General features: G+C 35.7%; 1 protein-coding gene across 1 annotated transcript; it reads right to left on the bottom strand.

Moving 5' to 3' along the window:
- On the bottom strand, nt 1–782 carry LOC113284489 (60S ribosomal protein L26-1). The gene has a single exon (XM_026533974.1). The coding sequence runs from the start codon at nt 677–679 to the stop codon at nt 239–241; it is 441 nt and encodes a 146-aa protein (XP_026389759.1). The 5' UTR covers nt 680–782; the 3' UTR covers nt 1–238.
- Nucleotides 783–21,275: the final 20,493 nt, after the last annotated feature.

Raw genomic sequence — 21,275 nt, forward strand, 5'->3', positions numbered from 1 at the left:
TAAATTCAAAACATCCATTCACCATTCACAGATTCAATAATAACATAAACAAACAAATTAAAACCTAAAATATCCAATTTCATAGACAAAATGTTACCATAATCATCATCATAATAATCCATGTTTTCAAAATCCCCAAATTCATGAAACCCTAAAACGAAAACATAACTCATAACAAAGAAACCCTAAAAACAAGATAATAATAACCTGAAGAGAGGATCAATGAACCACCAATCAATCAATCAACGTTCTGCATAACATCATCAGTAGTAAACTTGGTACCCTTATCTTTATCAGCAGCAGCTCTACCTTTGGCCTTACGATCCAAGAGCGACTTCCTATCCTTATCAAGTCTGAGCTTAGTAATAACACACTTTGATGGATTAACGCCAACATTAACAGTAGATCCATTCACTTTCTCTCTTGTAATTCTCTCAACATGAATAACCCATTTCTTGCGATAAACTTGAATAACCTTTCCTTCACGGCCCTTGAAAGTTCCTCTTACAACCTGAACTTCATCGTCTTTGCGAACTGGAACAGATCTTACATTGTATTTGCTGCGGAGTTCAGATGAAAGGGGGGAACTCATAAGAACCCTACGAACACTTGATGGTGCTGTGAAGTGAGCCTTGCGGTTCTTCCTTCTTGATGATGAAACTCTGGGATTGAACTTCATGGCTGCGTCGCTTTGGTTTCAACTCTCTCCCTTCGTCTGTGGAAAAATGGTGGAGGCGAAAGTTTGAGAGAAGTGAAAAGGGATTGTGTTTTAGGGTTTTGTGGGATGGAGGAACTTATGTGGATTTTTCAGCCCAGCGCCCTGACTAGTAATTTAAACACCCCGTAAGGGCAAGTATGGATTAAAACACCCATTTGGGTGAGTATAACCAAATATTTGTTCAGAAAAGGAGACACAGCGGACAGACTATCGATTAAAATCAGGACCAAAGACCAAATCTCAGACTATATTTGGTCTGGGACCAAGACCAAAACCAAATATAGTCGAGCGAACGTATAGTGTTCGCCCCACCACCAGACGTGCATAAAGTCCACGCCCCACATCAGGTGTGCTTTATACCTCCGCCCCATTTTTTTTTCTTTAGCGTGAGGCGTGGTTTATACCACTGTCCCCTTTTTTTTGTTTGTTTTTCTCTTTAATAAGGCGTTAACTATACCTACGCCCCATTTTTTTTTAATTCGTGTTCCCCATCGGGCGAACTTATAATTTACGCTCCACCAGCGGGCATACTTATAACGTACGCTCCACCAAATTTAGTCTTCCACCGTAGCGTTGCAACACGGACTAAACCCAAATTTTGGTTGTTTTTTTGGTATTTGGTCTTTGGTTATGATCGCACCACTGCAGTTGCTCTTAAGGACAGGTCGTATGGACTTGGTAAATTGACAATTTTGCCAATTTGATGTCCACTATGGACTTGCCAAAACATCAAACTCTCTCGGTTTTCTGAATCGCGACAACATATTTACGAGGGGTAGATAATCCTCTTTTTTTTTTTCTTTTTTCTTTTTGAAGGAAAGAAGTGATCCTGTCAATTTTATTGATATGGAAAGATCGTATACATCATGTTGAGATACATCATTGAAAAACATAATAAAATACAGACTTTTTGTATCACAATAGTAAATAAATTATAATGCAAATGTACTAAATACATGAATTTCAAAACAGAAATTGATGATACTTTAGGGATGGCATTTGAATTAAAATTCTTTCATTTGGATTTGAAGAATTTGTTTTCTTCGTCATTGTCTTCTTCATTAAGGAATTGTCCCATAAGGGAGTAATAAGCACAAAACACCATTATCACAATCAAATCCGGTAGCCATGGATCTTCATGAGAATGTAGAATCACGTCATGCCGGAATAAATCGTCCTTGATGTACTTGAAACAATTGTAACAATCGTCCGAAACGCCTATAAGGCTATGAGAAATCTCTGATGGGTTTGAGAACACCATGAGATCAATGATGAAATTGAGATTTGAGACAGGAAAAACCTAAAAATCGCATAGAACAACGATGTTTTATTTAATACAACTATTAATAGAAATAATTACTTTGTATCCAAATCTGATTGGAAATTTGAATAATTCAGATAATATCTTAGAGCTTCTCCAATGGTGGTTGTGTGTGTTTCCTAGATGGCAACCCAAACAAGACATCCTCATTCCAATTTTTCCTTAAATTTAGGGGGGGAAAAGTTGGTGATTTTTTACGAATTAAATGCATTTTTTATTTTTAGTAAATTTTAGATTTTATTACACCTAAAGAGGGCTATTTCATATATTGGAATTAATTTTAGGAAGCAAAAGCTTACTAGGATAGCTTGACATTGTCAAGGTGAATGTCTAAAACTTGACATTCACCTTGACAATGTCTAATAAAAATTAAGCCATGTCATCTTCATATTTATTTAAAAAGTTGGGTTGGTGAAGATTTTTTAGGAAAAATGAATGTTTATCCTATGTGGACTTAGACATTTATCTTCACATACATTCCATTGGAGAAGCTCTTACGGATTTGGAGTACAACTTTAAAGAATCAAAGATTTAGGAAGATTTTTTTACAGAGATTTTTTTGGAAAAAACGGTTATGGGAAAAGGGAGGAAATGGATGCCTCAGTTTTTACAGGGGTAGATAATACGTCGCTCAATAGTTATCAAGTCTCTAATGGATGTATCATTTAATGGTTCGGTTTCAATTTTCTGAATATATCCAACCTTAATTTTGCTTACACTTTAATCCATAAAATTTGTTCTAATCTTACACTAATCTGATGAAAAGTGGCTCAATCCAAATTTTGAAAGACCTTGATTGGTTGGATAACCTTGTTGAGTGGAAATATTAGGTTCATCTCCATAACCTTAAAAAAGTAGAAATATCATGTCATTGCGATGCTTGAGGGTGATGAATTCCGTCAAATAGTTTCGTCCATGGTAGAAATCCTTAGGGTTGTGGGAAAAATATATTATGTTGTGGTGTTTGGAGGAAAAATCAATCCTTGCTTTTTTGGCACTTGAGTCTCTATCAGAAATTCTTGGGTAGATTGGTTGTGATTTTCACCAAAACAATCTGCAATTGTCTGCAAAAACATGGAATCAACCCTTCATTTACCTCCAAGTAGGTAGTCTGCATTCGTTGCGTTAGATACAACAAATTGTCACAACGATCCTCAATTGGAATCGCATTCAATTCTTGATATGCTTCGAGCCAACCAACTTTTGCAGAAATGCTAGCATTGAGGAAAAAAATATTGACCATATACTCATAACAAAAATATTATAACGATTTTTTCAAGATGACCTGGGTCTATTAAACCTTTGCTTTGTAAAATGTTCTCCAATCCTGCATTAGGTATTACACTAGCTTTCAATCTTTGATGAATCAAAAACGCATTTGTATCACTCTTATACGAAGGAAGAGGCTCGATTCATCTCTTATCTGGCCTCCAATTTCATTGGCGGAATGGAACAAGATCCCTTTAACATATTGTTCCAGTATTGAAGTAAAATCAGGAGGTATAATTCATATGATAATATTTACATATTTGATTCTTCTACATTCTTAAATGCATACATAAAAAATAAAATAAAATCCAAAAAATAAACAAACAAACTTACCTATTTCGGAACTCTTGAAATAAATTATTTATACACATTGGGTCTTATGTATTTATGAGTCACACAATAAGTATTAAGGATATCTTCAGAATCTTTCTTTAACTGTATTAGGTAGTCACTCAATTTCTGAACACCCACCTCTCGTTTTGTTATAGTGATCTCGTTCTGGATTTTCATGTACATGATTAGGAGTTACGCTGGGTCCATGCCCCACTCGTGGCTAAGTGAACCAAGTGCTCAGATGAAAGTATCACTTTTCCTAAAACGAAACAAAAATATCACTTTTCCTAAAAGGAAGTGAAAGTATCAATGTTCCTGAAACGGGTCGAGAGTACCACTTTTCCTGAAACCGGTCGAAAGTATCATTTTTCCTGAAACGCGGTGAAAGTATCACTTTTCCTGAAACGGGACAGAAGTATCACTTTTCCTGATTGCATAATGGCCATGCCCTTGAAAAAATATGATACATAAAGAGTTATAGTAATTGGACTAAAAAGGAGAGACAATTTTGTCTAGTGAAAAAGTAACCAAAATTTTACTTGTGACGAGAAGTTTTTAGGAATATTATATCCAATCTTTTTATCAAATTGCACATTTGCGTTACTCTTAATTTTACAAAAAAGTGGCCATAAAAGGGACTCCCTCCCTTCGGGTCCTCTGGTCGATGGGCCAATTAAATTGCAGAAAATAAAGTACGTAATGACACGACACACAAGATTTTGTTAATGAGGTAGAAAAACCCGAGACCTCATCCAGTTTTTAATACTCTCATAATTAAGTGAAGTGACAAGGGTACCAAGTACACTGTAATCTTTTCGATATCCACCTATTCAAGACACACCTTATGAGATCTAATATAGACAAGAAATATCAAGAAGATGACAACCACAAGATGTAAACATGATCTAGAGCCAGTCATGCATCTCAGATAAGACTCTAGGCAAGCATTCACCCTTTCTGTTTGTCCATCTGTCCGTGGGTGATAAGCAGTCTTAGATGCAGCGAAGTTCCCACCTTAGCAAATATAATTTTCCAGAAATTGCTGATAAAGATACTATCTATGTCAGATACAATAGATTTTGGCATGCCATGTGATTTAAAGATTTTATATATAAACCTTTTAGCCACTGAAGCAGCTGTGTACAGGTGGCTTATTGCAATGAAATGACTGTACTAGATGAATTTGTCCACCACTACCAGTGACTTCTCTTCCCTCATATTTGGGAAGCCCTTTGATGAAATCCATACAAATACGCTCTCAAGCCTGATTTGGAATGGGTAAGGGCTGAAGCAACCCAGCTGGTGAAGTGTTGAAACCTTTATGTTGTTGGCAGACATCACACTCTTTGACATATGTAAGAATGTGTTGCTTCATATCTATACAATAGAACTATAGCTTAGCCTTCATATTTATATGTAAGGCAATCATTATTGTCTTCCTCATGTCACCAGTCTAGCCAATATATAGCCTTTGTTTATATCTCAAAACCCCTTGTTGGTAAGTAAAACCATATACTTCTTGATTCTTAACTGATAGTTAAGATATCCACTTTTGAGCAATGGAGTCATTGGTGTAACTGTCATGTGGGTTGAACTTGAGTCAGGGCTTGACAAGATAAATCCTCTCCAAACTTAACTCTAAATAAGGCATCAGCTACTAGGTTATCAGCACCTTTCTTATACTTTAGTTCATAAGTATAATCAAAGAGTTTTGAAAGCCATTTGTGTTGTAACACCGAGTGGATTCTCTGATCCATGAAGTATTTAATATTTTGATGGTCAGTGTATATGGTAAACTTGCTACCCAATAAGTAAGTTCTCCGCTTAGAAAATGCTAAAACTATGTCCATCATTTCTTTCTCATAAGTAGATAGAGCTAAGAATCTATTTCTCGTACATTTGATGAAGAAGGCTATTAGCCTCTTTTCTTGCATTAATGCAGCTCCAATCCCAACATCACAAGCATATGTTGCTACTTCAAAAGGCTTGGTGAAGTCTAGTAAGGCCAACACATGAGTGGTAGTGATTGTTTTTTTTTCAGTTGTTGAAAAGTTGATTGGGCTGAATTACTCCACTGGAATTTATTCTTCTTGAGTAGCTCGGTCAATGGCTTACATATGAGGCCTTAATCTTTGACAAATTTCTTGTAGTTCCCAGTAAGTCCTAAGAATCCTCTGAGATATCTTAAAGTAGCAGGAACTGAACATTTGACCATGCAAGCAATCTTCTCAGGATCAACAACAACGCCATCTCCAGATATGATATGTCCTAGATAACCAATCTGTGGTTGTCCAAAAGAGCACTTTCTTAGCTTAACAAAAAGGGAATGATCTTTAAGTAACTCCAAGGTGATAGTCAGATGTTTGATGTGGGTTTCCATATCAGGACTGTATGTGAGTATGTCATCAAAGAACACCAATATGAATTTTCTCAAATAAGGCTAAAATATCATTCATTAAAGCCTGGAAGCTTACTGGAGCATTTGTAATCCCAAATGGCATTACCAAAAATTCATAATGTCCTTAGTGTGTCTTGAAGGCTTTCTTGTGAATGTCAGCTGGATAAAATCTTATTTGGTGATACCCGACTCTTAAGTCTATCTTGGAAAACACCTTAGCACCCTTCATCTTATCTAGTAGCTCATTAATAACAAGTATTAGGTACTTATTCTTGATTGTGATTTCATTCAGCCTTTTATAATCTACACAAAACCTCCAGCTCCCATCTTTCTTCTTAACAAGTAGAATTAGAGACGAGAAGGGACTGTGGCTTGGACTAATAAAACCAGAAGATAGCATTTCATGCACCAATTTCTCTACTACATCCTTTTGAATGTAAGGAATCCTGTAAGGTCTTTGGTTTGGTGGGGCTGATAGTGGTTGTAATGGTATATGATGATCATGGCTCATGGTAGGAGGAAGGTTAATTGGTTCTTTAAATATGGATTGAAAAGAATCTGAGAGTGGTTGGAGAGTAGGGGGTGTTAAGGTTTGTTTATCTTCACCGGTGATATAATATAAATTCCCCACTAATCATTCTTGTGTTTCCTCATGTATCTATCACATTCCTTTCCTGTCATAAGAGGTATACCGGCAGACTCAGTGATGCCTTGCAACACAAGACCTTTTCCATTTCTGTTGAAGGAGATAGTTAATTCTTTGAAGTCAAACTGGACTGCACTGATTCCTTTCATCCAATCAACCACTAGAACCATGGCACACCCTCCAAGGGATAGGATTCTCATATCAAATTGGAACTTATGACCCTGCATTCCCCATTGAAAACTTGGACAATTGGAAGAGATCACTAGTTTGTTCCCATCAGCCACAACTACTTGGAATGTAGCAGTTGGCTCTACATAACAACCATTTAACCTTGCTATTTATGGATCTAAAAAACTATGTATACTGTCACTATCCACTAGAACAATAATGGGATACTTATTGTGAGTCATGCCATGAATTTTAATTGTACTTGGAGATATGTTACCTGACAGGGCATGAACTGATATTTCAACTTCTTCATCCACCACTTCTTGTATTAATGGAGAACTGGAAGGTGAATCTTCCTCAGAGATAGCTAGTTCCTCTTCATCAGCCACTAGCATAAATAATTGTTGTCTGATGCATTAATTCCAACTTTAAATTCTTCATCACGATGGTAGCTTAATCCTTTCTCCTTCATATCCTTCATCTCAGCATAAGTGAGTCTCCTGACTGGAGGTAGTTTGGGGCTAGTGGAGATATTGCTTCTTGGTGATGGAGATGTGGAATTTGGGCTTGTTATTACACTTCTGTGGCCTTGAAGAATGAATGATGGAGGCATCTTGTTAGACTTGGCCTTCTTAACAGTGTTGTCAATGAGCACTTCCTGCATTCTTTCCAGATAAATTGCCTTTTCTAGTGTGGCTGGTGAGTGAAAAATCGAGGGTTTAACAACCACACCCAATATTTCGCTTAACAATCTGTATGGACTAACTCCAATATACTTTCAATAGAACCAACTAGACAGTCAGACTCAATCTTAAGAAAAGTATATCAAAGAGTTATATCTCAATCTCTCAATTCAAACCGCAATCAAACAAATAATAATTTACGAGCCCGATTGAATATAAGAAAGAAAACTTGAACGGTACCAAAGACCAATGTTCAAGGATCAATAAATTTCAATCAACAACCAAAGGTTGGATTTACCAATTGATCGATTCAACACGCAACAAATGATATTTCAATTACATAATAAAATATAATACGGAAAAGAAATAACACAGACACCAAAAGTTTTGTTAACGAGGAAACCGCAAATGCAGAAAAACCGCGGGACCTAGTCCAGATTGGACACCATACTGTATTAATCCGCTACAGACACTAGCCTACTGCAAACTAACTTCGGTCTGGACTGTAGTTGAACAATCAATCTCACACTGATTCAAGGTACAGTTGCGCTCCTTATGTCTCTGATCCTGAAAATGCGGGGGTCTAACAACCACACCCAACAATTCGTTTGGCAATCTGAGAGGACTTACTCCAATATACTTTCTACAGAATCAACTAGACAGTCAGACTCAATCTAGAATAAAGTATATCAAAGAGTTTAATATCTCTAACTCTTAATTCAATCCGCAATCAATAAATAGAAATCTGCGATCCCGATTGAATATAAGAGGAATTAGTTGAACAGTACCAAATACCAATGTTCAAGTGTCAATCAATGTAAATCAACAACCAAAGGTTGGATATTCTAATTGATTGATCTTAATGCACAACCTGTGATATTTCAATTATATAACAAAATATAATGCGGAAAAGAAATAATACAGACACCAGAATTTTGTTAATGCGGAAACCGCAAATGTAGAAAAACCCCGGGACCTAGTCCAGATAGAACACCACACTGTATTAAGCCGCTACAGACACTAGCCTACTACTAATTAACTTCGGACTGGACTGTAATTGAACCCTAATCAATCTCACACTGATTCAAGGTACAATTGCGCTCCTTACGTCTCTGATCCCAGTAGGATACTACGCACTTGATTCCCTTAGATGATCTCACCCACAACTAAGAGTTGCTACGACCCAAAGTCGAAGACTTGATAAACAAATCTATCTCACACAGAAAAGTCTATATGATTGAATAAATCTGTCTCCCACAGAAATACCCAAACGTTTTTGTTCCGTCTTTTGATAAATCAAGGTGAACAGGAACCAATTGATAAACCAGACTTATATTCATGAAGAACATCCTAGTATTATCAATCACCTCACAATAAATTTAATCGACTAGCGAAACAAGTTATTGTAGAATCACAAACGATGAGACAAAGGTGTTTGTGATTACTTTCTATCTTCCCTATCGGAGATATAAATATCAAGCCAATTTTACAATTGCACTCAATCACGATAGAAATAGCAAGATCGGATCATGCAACTACAAAGAGAATAGTTGGGTCTGGTTTCACAATCCCAATGAAGTCTTCAAGTCGTTAACCTACAGGGTCTCGAGAAGAAACCTAAGGTTAAAGGAGAATCGACTCTAGTTATGCAACTAGTAACACACAACAGGTGTGGGGATTAGGTTTCTCAGTTGCTAGAATTCTCCTTTATATAGTTTTCAAATCAGGGTTTGCAATCCAAGTTACCTTGGTAGCAAAGCATTCAATAATCATTCTTAGATGAAAAACCTGATTTAACCAAGCTGACATCTTTCAACCGTTAGATCGAACTTAGCTTGTCACACACAAATGAAATGTACCCTCATTTAGGTTTATGTAACCGTACCTAAACGTGTACACTATGTTGGTTCACAAATAGTTAACCGAGGTTATCCATATGATTACTCTCATATCAACCTTATTCATCTTAACTATAACTAGTTCAAATGACTCAAATGAAACTAGTTAAAGAGTTGTTCAATTGCTATATTCTCATGGATTTATACAAGAACACAATTGAAGCAAAACTGGTTTGATTCACTTGAATCAATCATGAACATGATAGCTACGGTTTGCAAAGATTGCATTCCTTATAATTTAAATGTTTAAGTTCATGAACCGTACTTAAGCAACCGGATTTCAGTTGGTTTAGTTTCCAAACTCAGCAGAAATTTTCGGTTCGAAAACTTCCGCCAGTATGCGTACGGGTACGCATACTTAAGGTGACTAGTTAAGAGCTTGTTAATTCCCAAACTCAGCAGAATTTTTCGGTTAGAAAACTTCCGCCAGTATGCGTACGGGTACGCATACTTAGCCTGTCTCCTTCACCAATTTCGTATACACACATATGCATACTCTTGGTTCCCGGTTTATGGATTTGTACACTAATGTGTGAACACACTATATATGCTTATATCCAAAGATGGTTACATAATCTCAACTCTTCATTTCAATAATTGAAACATTCTTTTATAACGATAATAGCCGTTTTCACACATTATTAGCATCAAAGCAATTTTCAAGATATTGAAATAATCATTATCGAAACATTCCAAGTATTACACCAAATGATTGTATCACACAAACCATGTAAGATGTTACTCGAAAATTTTATCATGATATAAGATGAACTTGGTCGAAGCGAAAGCTTACCAATACATATTTCGAGAAATATGTAAGCGAGATATACTCAGCTAGAAATCTCAAATGTGTATAGAGAAAACTATATCGTAACACGACCTTATGTCTTAATATAGGAGATAGAGTAGAAATAGATTTTCCAAGTGATAGATGAGTTCAAGTCTCCACATACCTTTTGTCGATGAAGTTCCACAATCTCTCCTTAGTAGTTCTTCATCTTCAAGTGATAAGCGCCGTGAAGTCTAAGCTCAAATACACAAACTATGTCCTAGTCCGAGACATCTATAAATAGGCTAGAAATCAAGACTTATAGTTTTGATCACTAACATTGACAAACATGCTTGAGATAGCAACAAATGCGAGTTCGATCGAGAAGTGCTCTAACAATCTCCCCCTTTTTCAATTTTAGTGACAAAACTATTAATACATGTGGATTACAAAATAAATAAAAATTGTAGCTTCTCATCCAAATGCTTGATCTCCTTGGCATCTTCAACGCGACTCGAAATCTTCGTCACTTCCAAGTACTCCATGATCCTAAAGGTTGTAAGTTCAACATCATAGTTGTTGAAGATCCGTAGCGATAAGAATGAGAAAACAAATTCTCTCAATCATTGTTATACAGTATCATAGTATTATTATACATCATCAAAGTTCAATTGTATCACAACTTTGACAACAATACTTTGGTGATATGTATCAATCCCCCTTAGCCAATACTTCACCTCGACATGAAAACCACTCCCCCTTACATAATGATCCGTAAACCATATGTATTTGTAGTATCACACTACACATTAATTCCCCCCTTTTTGTCGATATAAATTGGCAAAGGTACGCAAACTAGTGGGATCCTCATGAAATTTTCATAGAGATACTTCATGACCAAAAGAGAATACCATATCAACTTATTTAGATGTCATCATAAAGCCGAAGCTAAATGCATTCATTAAGGAGTTTATAAAGATACAAGATAGCCCATATAATATTCCATAGCCGCACTCCCCACAAAGATTTGGCAATTAAGCACAAGTTCAAAAAGAACTCTCCCCCATAAAATGTCATTCCCGGAAGAACAACAAAGGCGACCTTACTTTCATAAAAAAAGAAGGATTTCTTTGGAGATAATCAAATCACATGAAAACATGAATTTGAATCCAAAGTATTCAATTGAATTATTCACAAAAGAATTCATGATTAATCCAATCGAAAAGCACAATTAAATTAACCACAAAAAAACCCATAATTAATTCAATCGGAATTTCACAACTAAATTAACCACAAGAAAGTGATCAATTCAATTGGCCATGCTCGTCATAAGAGAACTTTCAGAGCAACAACTAAACTGACCATAAGAGAATGATCAATTCAATTGGTCATGCTCAAACATAAGAAAACTTATGGAGAAACACAGTATATGCACAAGAATGTGGATCGGAGATCGACCAATACTGCGGAATAGACAAGGATTCATTCTATTTTCCATAACTATTTGCGCAATGACATATAATAGACTTAATCCTTGTAAACAAAAGCTTTACCCTTTCTTCCATCAAAACAATGACATAAAAGGCTTTAATTTTTGTAATGTCAAAAGTTCATTCTATCTTCTATCAATACTTTCATACCGACATAATAAAGATAACTTTTGAACAAGTTCATCTGTACTTCTTATGATTTTTCATATTTAGCAAATTTTAATTGAAGGAAAACATTCAAAGCTAAAATACCATAAAGGTTATCACAACTATTAATGTAAATAAGAAGTTTAATAGATAAATAAAGTAGTAGAGTTACTAAAGCAGAGATGAATCTCTCCTCCCATAATAATCTCTAGCAATTTCATAAAACTTCTCGATTAGATTTGGATTTTCTGCTTCAGCATACTTCAACTACTCTTTCATGCAATCAACTTCAGCTTGAAGGAGATAAAGCTCAGAGTTTGTAGCTGCAGAGGTACTTGCTGGGGTACTGGTTGAAAATTACTTCCTCTTTTTGATGCTAGCCTTACTCAGAACCTTTGGACCACCAATCTCAGTTTCAAAAGGAGTAATATTAAAGTAACTGCAAATCCTTGAAATGAGACAAGGAAATCCTGGAGTTTTCTTTGAAGTTTGTTTCACACTTATCATCTGATTAACAATAAGTCCACATAAATCAACGTCTCTCTCTTCAACAATATAACAGATAAATTCAGCAAGAGACTTTGTCCAGAGATTGTTGTCAATAGTGCCTGGCATCATATTGGCAACAATAAGTTTTGCGGCGACTTTGAGGAACAATTCAACACCTCCAACAAAAATCTTGCCATCTCTCCGAGAGACATCTCTATTGAAGAGACGGTTTGACATCACTTGAGGAGTCAATCTTTCATTCTCAGGAGGAGCAAATCGAGCATTACTAACATGAGTTAAATCTAGCAGATATGCAATAACATAACGATCCACAGTAAAAGTAATACCTCCTACCATAGACTTAAACATGCAATTGGATGGGTCTGTATCATGAATATTGGCATAAAAATGTGCCATCATCTCAATACGAGCAGTTCCTAATGGTTTGTGAATGATGCCCCATGAGTTTTTTTTTGAAAAAATCAGTTAAACCTTGTACCTCAATCTCTGATTCATTATAGTATCTTCAAAGATTGGTTGTTTGTTCTTATACTCCAAATAGAGGACACGAGTTGCGGGTTTGACAAACCTAGCAAATATACTAGGATCATAGAAGGATTCATCACTATCTTGTCCTCTTGAGTTTTCTCCCTGACTAGTTCGCCTCCTATGTGCCATAGATACAACGAAAGAGAAAGGAAAAACTTACTTGGGTACCCGAACGGCTGCATAAGAGGTGTACTGGAACATAGTATCATTGTTCTTGAGTTTTAAAACAAGAGTTTCAGTTGAGTACACGAACTGATGAAAATGGTAGACTTCCCGAACTTCAATGAAACACAAACCAAGTGCCAACCCGTGATGTAATTTCTTGTTGTGAGAAAAAATAGCCCAAGAACGCTCAAAACAGTTGAGAATTGAGGTTAAGGGAATCAATAGTTCGTGAACAGTTGATTTTCTTCTTCGTTTGCGAATGAAAAGATATGAAGAAGGAGAAGAGACCAAAGAGAATCTTCTCTTTAAATGTGTCAAGCGGTGGACTTGAGCCGGTTCGGGTGTGTTCTGGAATATTAAAACGCACGGGAACCGAGTTCAAGTAGTGTAAGCCACACATGTGCATAAGGGTCTCGTTTGGGTAACCAAAATAAGATATTTGGAGTGGAGACTCAATAAATAAACCTCTTGAGACGAGACGTGTGGACACCAAAACACATTGTGAAATAATCTTGAGTGCCATGACACCAGGAAAGGGTTTTTTTCGAAAAACTCTTACAAACTTCAACGACGAGAGAAACCCAAAAAATTGTTTTTATAAGTTTATCAAGGAACTTCTGGAGAACCCAAGGAAAATTAAGTTTCTGATTTCCTGTTTTCCAACTTATAAAAAACAGTTTCAGCAGATAGTTTTTAGTACTGTGAAGGGAAACTTTTTTTTTAAAAAGAGACATCCTAGCTTCTTCATGAAAGAATACAATACTACCGTCTTGATAGTAAGTGTCAGGAATTGAACCCTGAATCAATTCACACTTTAAGGTGATCTACTCAGATGACTGAGATTTAAACTCTTTTTGTAAATCATTTAGTTTGTTACAACTGTTTGGATTACACAGAGGAGGAGCATTGCTCTTACTGATTAACAAATCAATATCAACCTCAACATGATTATTATTCATCACAACTTGATTTTGCCTGTCAAGAGATTCTTGTTCATTCTAGAGATAAAGATCAACATCATAAGATATGCTTCCAAGTTTCTTTTCAATTCCTGAAAGAACTTCAAGGGATTATAAACCTGGTGGAGGTTTAGACAGAATTTATTTAATGGATTTAATTAAATCAGACATGGAAGCAACTTCAAGAATCCCTAGATCTCGTGGTGAATTTATTGAGATAACACTTATGTCCATATCAGATGGCTACAAACACAGACTTGTAAGGTATTTAATGTGTTTTCCTGCTCTGATACCAATTGAAAATGCGGGGGTCTAACAACCACACCCACCAATTCGTTTGGAAATCTGAGAGGACTTACTCCAATATACTTTTTATAGAATCAACTAGACAGTCAGACTCAATCTAGAATAAAGTATATCAAAGAGTTTAATATCTCTAACTCTTAATTCAATCTGCAATAAGCAAATAGAAATCTGCGATCCCGATTAAATATAAGAGGAATTAGTTGAACGGTACCAAAGACCAATGTTCAAGTGTCAATCAATGTAAATCAACAACCAAAGGTTGGATATTCTAATTGATTGATCTTAACGCACAACATGTGATATTTCAATTATATAACAAAATATAACGCGGAAAAGAAATAACACAGACACCATAATTTTGTTAACGAGGAAACCGCAAATGCAGAAAACCCCGGGACCTAGTCCATATTGAACACCACACTGTATTAAGCCGCTACAGACACTAGCCTACTACCAATTAACTTCGGACTGGACTGTAGTTGAACCCTAATCAATCTCACACTGATTCAAGGTACAGTTGCGCTCCTTACGTCTCTGATCCCAGCAGGATACTACGCACTTGATTCCCTTAGCTGATCTCACCCACAACTAAGATTTGCTACGACCCAAAGTCGAAGACTTGATAAATAAATATGTCTCACACAGAAAAGTCTATAGGATTGAATAAATCTGTCTCCCACGGAAATACCCAAGAGTTTTTGTTCCATCTTTTGATAAATCAAGGTGAACAGGAACCAATTGATAAACCAGACTTGTATTCCCGAAGAACAGCCTAGTATTATCAATCAATTCACAATAAACTTAATCGAATAGTGAAACAAGTTATTGTGGAATCACAAACGATGAGACGAAGGTGTTTGTGATTACTTTTCTATCTTGTATATCGGAGATATAAATTTCAAGCCAATTTTACAATTTCACTCAATCACGATAGAAACAACAAGATCAAATCACGCAACTACAAAGAGAATAGTTGGGTCTGTCTTCACAATCCCAATGAAGTCTTCAAGTCGTTAACCTACAGGGTCTCGAGAAGAAACGTAAGGTTAAAGGAGAATCGACTCTAGTTATGAAACTAGTAACACAAATGAGGTGTGGGGATTAGTTTTCCCAGTTGCTAGAGTTCTCCTTTATATAGTTTCCAAATCAGGGTTTGCAATCCAAGTTACCTTGGTAACAAAGCATTCAATAATCACCGTTAGATGAAAAACCTGATTCAACCAAGCTAATATCTTTCAACTGTTAGATCGAACTTATCTTGTCACACACAAATTAAATGTACCCTCATTTAGGTTTATGTAACCGTACCTAAATGTGTACACCATGTTGGTTCACAAATAGTTAACCGAGGTTAGCCATATGTTTACTCTCATATCAACCTTATTCATATTAACCATAATGTTAAAGAGTTATTCAATTGTTATATTCTCATGGATTTAGACAAGAACACAATTGAAGCAAAATCGGTTTGATTCACTTGAATCAATCATGAACATTATAGCCACGGTTTGCAAAGATTGCATTCCTTATAATTTAAATGTTTAAGTTCATGAACTGCCCGATTTGATAAAGTAACCAGCTTAAGTATGCGTACGGGTATGTGTACTTAAGCAACCGGATTTGAGTTGGTTTAGTTTCCAAACTCAGCAGATATTTTCGGTTCGAAAACTTCCGCCAGTATGCGTACGGGTACGCATACTTAAGGTGACTAGTTAAGAGCTTGTTAATTCCCAAACTCAACAGAATTTTTCGGCTAGAAAAATTCCGCTAGTATGCGTACGGGTACGCATACTTAACCCGTCTCCTTCACCAATTTCGTATACAGTATACACACATATGCATACTCTTGGTTCCCGGTTTATGGATTTATACACTAATGTGTGAACACACTATATATGCTTATATCCAAAGATGGTTACATAATCTCAAATCTTCATTTAAATCATTGAAACATTCTTCTATAATGATAATAGTTGTTTTCACACTTTATTAGCATCAAAGCACTTTTCAAGATATTGAAATAATCATTATCGAAATATCCCAAGTCTTACACCAAATGGTTGTATCACACAAACCATGTAAGATGTTACTCGACAATTTTCTCATGATATAAGATGAACTTGGTCGAAGCGAAAGCTTACCAACACATATTTCGAGAAATATGTAAGCGAGATATACTCAGCTAGAAATCTCAAATGTTTATAGAGAAAACTATATTGTAACACAACTTATGTCTCAATATAGTAGATATAGTAGAAATAGACTTTCCAAGTGATAGATGAGTTTAAGTCTCCACATACCTTTTGTCGATGAAGTTCCACAAGCTCTCCTTAGTAGTTCTTTGTATTCAAGTGATAAGCATCGTGAAGTCTAAGCTCAACTACAAAAATTATGTCCTAGTCCGAGACATCTATAAATAGGCTAGAGATCAAGACTTATAGTTTTGATCACTAACATTGACAAACATGCTTGAGATAGCAACGCATGCGAGTTCGACTGAGCAGTGCTCTAACAGATCCTAACAGGATACTACACACTTGATTTCCTTAGATGATCTCACCCACAACTAAGAGTTGCTACGACCCAAAGTCGAAGAGTTTAATAAATAAATCTGTCTCACACAGAAAAGTCTACATGAACATACAAAATTTGTCTCCCACAAAAATACCTACGAGTTTTGTTCCGTCTTTTGATAAATCAAGGTGAACAGGAACCAATTGATATACCCGACTTATATTCCCGAAGAACAGCCTAGAAATATCAATCACCTCACAATAATATTAATCGAATAGCGAAACAAAATATTGTGGAATCACAAACGATGAGACGAAGGTGTTTGTGACTACTTTTCTATCTTGCCTATCGGAGATATAAATCTCAAGATAATATTACGATTGCACTCAATCACGATAGAAACAACAAGATCAGATCACGCAACTACAAAGAAAATAGTTGGGTCTGGTTTCACAATCCCAATGAAGTCTTCAAGTCGTTAACCTACAGGGTCTCGAGAGAAACCTAAGGTTAAAGAAAAATCGACTCTAGCTTATACAACTAGTATCACACAGAAGGTGTAGGGATTAGGTTTCCCAGTTGCTAGAGTTCTCTTTTATATAGTCTCCAAATCAGGGTTTGCAATCTAAGTTACCTTGGTAACAAAGCATTCAATATTCACTGTTAGATTAAAACCTGATTAGATTCAAGCTAATATATTTCAACCGTTAGATCGAACTTAGCTTGTTATACACAAATGAAATGTAACTTCATTTAGGTTTGAGTAACCGTACATAAACGAGTACACTTAGTTGGTTCAATAATAGTTAACCAATGGTTAGCCATATGAGCACTTTCATATCAAACTTATTCATCTTCACCATAACTAGTTCAAATGACTCAAATGAACTAGTTAGAGAGTTGTTCAATTGCTTAGATCTCATAGAAGTATACAAGACACAATCGAAGCAAAATCGGTTTTGATTCACTCAAATCGATTCATGAACATTATAGACACGATTTGCAAAGATTGTATTCCTTATTATATAAATGTTTTAGTTCATGAACAAACCGATTTTAGAAAGTAACCTACCTAAGTATGCGAACAGGTACGCGTACTAAAATAACCGGATTGAGTTTGTTTTCACTTTCAAACTCCAGCAGAAATTCACGGACATGAACTTTCCGCCAGTACGCGCACGAGTACGTATACTCACCCGAATTTCCAACAACCACCAGTATTCGTACGGGTACACATAATTTGGGTTCCCTGTTTTGGACTTTTACACAAATGTGAGAACACACTATGTTTACATCCAAAGATGGTTACATGCTCTAAACTCTCATTTCAATCATTGAAACTTTCTTAGAGGATGTTATATAGTTGTTATTCACAAACTATTTTTCATCAAAGCGATTTTCAAGTTATTGAAATAATCAACAAGACTTTCGTCACGAGTAAAGATGAACTTGGCCAAAGAGAAAGCTTACCAACACATATTTCGAGAAATAGATAAGCGAGATAAACTCGACTTGAAATAGCAGATGTATATAATCGAAGTCTACATAGCAATACGACTTTTCTCTCTAGATAGGAGATAAAATAGATAGACTTTTGAGTGATAGAGAATTTCAAGTCTCCACATTCTTTTTTGTCGATGAAGTTCCACCAGTTCCTTGAGTAGTTCTTCGTCTTTGCATGATGAACGTCGTGGAGTCTAAAGCTCAACTACACTTACTATCCTAGTCCGGGACTTACTATAAGTAGACTAGAAATCAAGACTTATAGATTTGGAAACTAAACTTGACAAACAAGCTTGAGATAGCAACGCTTGCGAGTTCAACCGAGAAGTGCTCTAACAATATCCCCTTTTAACAATTTTAGTGACAAAACTATCAATACATACGGAATACAAAATAAATAAACGTTGAAGCTTCTCATCCACATGTTTGATCTCATTGTTTCTTCAACATTACTCGAAATCTTCGTCACTTCCAAGTACTCCAATGATTTTTATTCAATTCAGCATCATCGTTGTTGAATATCCGTAGCGAAAACAATGAGACAACAATAGCTCTCAATTAGTATCATAGTATTATTACATAGCATCAAAGTTCAATTATATCACAACTTTGACAACAATACTATGGTGATATGTATCACTACCCCTTAGTCAATACTTCATCTCACATGAAAACCACTCCCCCTTACATAATGATCCGAAAACCATATGTATTTGTAGTGTGAACTACACATTAATTCTCCCCCTTTTTGTCAATAAAATTGGCAAAGGTACGAAAACTAGTGGGATCCTAATGAAATTTCCATAGAGACACTTCATAACCAAAAGAAAGCACATATCAACTTCTTAGATGCAATCATATAGCCGAAACTAAATGCATTCATCAAGGAGTTTATAAAGATACAAGATAACCCCTATAATATTCCACATCCGCACTCCCCACAAAGATTTGGCAATTAAGCACAAGTTCAATTAAGAACTCCCCCCATAAAATGTTATTCCTGAAAGAACAACAAGAGCGACCTTACTTTCACAAGAAAAGAAGGATTTCTTTGGATATTAACAAATCACATGAAACATGAATTTGTATCCAAAAATCTCAATTAAATTAACCAGAAGAGAACATATGATTAATTTAATCGGAAATGCTCACATAAGAGAACTTATGGAGCCGCACAATATTTACATAAAATATGGATTAGGGAAGATCAATACTGCGGAATAAACAAAGATTCATTTTATTTCTCATCACCATTTGCACAATAACATATAATAGACCTAATCTTTGTAGACAAAAACTCATCCTATCTTCCATCAATATTTTCATAATGACATAATACGATTATCTTTTGTTTGTCAAAAGTTCATTCAATCTTTTATTAATACTTGCATATCGACATACGAAAGACTTAACTTTTGACCACGTATAGGACAATCACAGTTCACGGACGCAAACACGCATATCCCATAACAAGTTGCAATATGTGAAACCATGAAGATTAATACTGCAAAATCATCTTCCAAACAAACTTTAGAATTTAAATAAATAAATCTAAAAATATTGCAAGATGAAAACATTGGACATAACTATGTGTACTCACAATAATGGTTATTCCAAACCCTAGTTATCCTTCTTAAAAACACAAGAATAAATTCTCATAACAAGTTTCCTAGACAAAATCAAAACAAACTCTAAAACCAAAAACTGATAAAGTATGAAAAACTAATCATCATCTTCATCATCGGAGACCATAAGAGTGGCTTGGATCTTATCCATGTCATCCTTGATTTCTGGAAACTTAGTAGCAATCACAAGTAATTGTTCTTGCACGCACCTTACCTTGGCACTAATCTTACCAACACCTTTAAGAATTTGATGAAGAAGATTCATGGAGGAAGTATCACATGAGCCATCAAAGGTGTCACATCTTTGTCTTTTGCAAGCATTCTCCTTCATATGTTTGAAAGTACATGGGAGAACAAGCTTGGGAGTTCCAATGGAGTTGCCAATCAGAGCAATAGAGAAGGTGTGACAAATTTGCCCAATCAAGCATGGATAGCCTAACTTCTTGTTGGGAGACGTCATTGACAACATTTGATAAATGATAAACCCACAAATGCCAAGACTTTGAGTTCCCAACTCAAGGAAATAGACCAACTCCGCCAACTCACGACTCCAACGAGAATTCTGAATCGTGGAGGGACAAAGATTAGATATACCAAGTTTACCAAAGGACATCAAGGGAAGACTAAGATTATTGGTGGGAAATTTTCCCATATTCCAATCGACACTCTTACCACAGAGACCAATAGAAATATGATTTCATAAGGTCTTTATGACTAGGTCTTGGTAGGCGAAAACTCCCTAAAGGAATGTTGGTAATACTTGAAATCAACTCTCTATTTACATGAATCCTTTGTCTATTTATCATGGTCTTGAATTCCATGTCATCACAATTAACATCGTAGATGTTAGCATAGAAGATTCTTGTAAGAGTGTCAAAAACTTCACCAAGACCATCAAATATACTACCAAGATTGAATTTTTCAAAACAAATCAAATCCTCTTTATTCCCACTAGTAAAATCCAACTTCTTTTCTAGAATAAACCTATTAGAAGAAATTCCTTCAAAAACCTTCCCACAAGAATCATTGACAAATCTAATTCTAATGAAATTTTGATCTACTGGTAAAATCATGCTAGAAGACTATGAAGAACCCAAGTTTTTTGAACCCTCTTTTGAAACCTTGAAATTCTTCATGAGATCTAAAAAAACAAGAGATTAGTGGAAGAGATGAGTTATTTGATATATTTCTTGAAAACCCCTTTACACCTTTTGACCTTCAAGAAGCATTAATGGAGAAAACACACAAACCCTAAAATAGTTCACGAACGCGGACAAGATGGGAGGAAGAAAAAGGTACGCGTACGCTCCTTTTATATACCCAAG

The sequence above is a fragment of the Papaver somniferum genome, chromosome 5 (assembly GCF_003573695.1).
Source record: "Papaver somniferum cultivar HN1 chromosome 5, ASM357369v1, whole genome shotgun sequence".
NCBI classification, from domain to species: domain Eukaryota; kingdom Viridiplantae; phylum Streptophyta; class Magnoliopsida; order Ranunculales; family Papaveraceae; genus Papaver; species Papaver somniferum.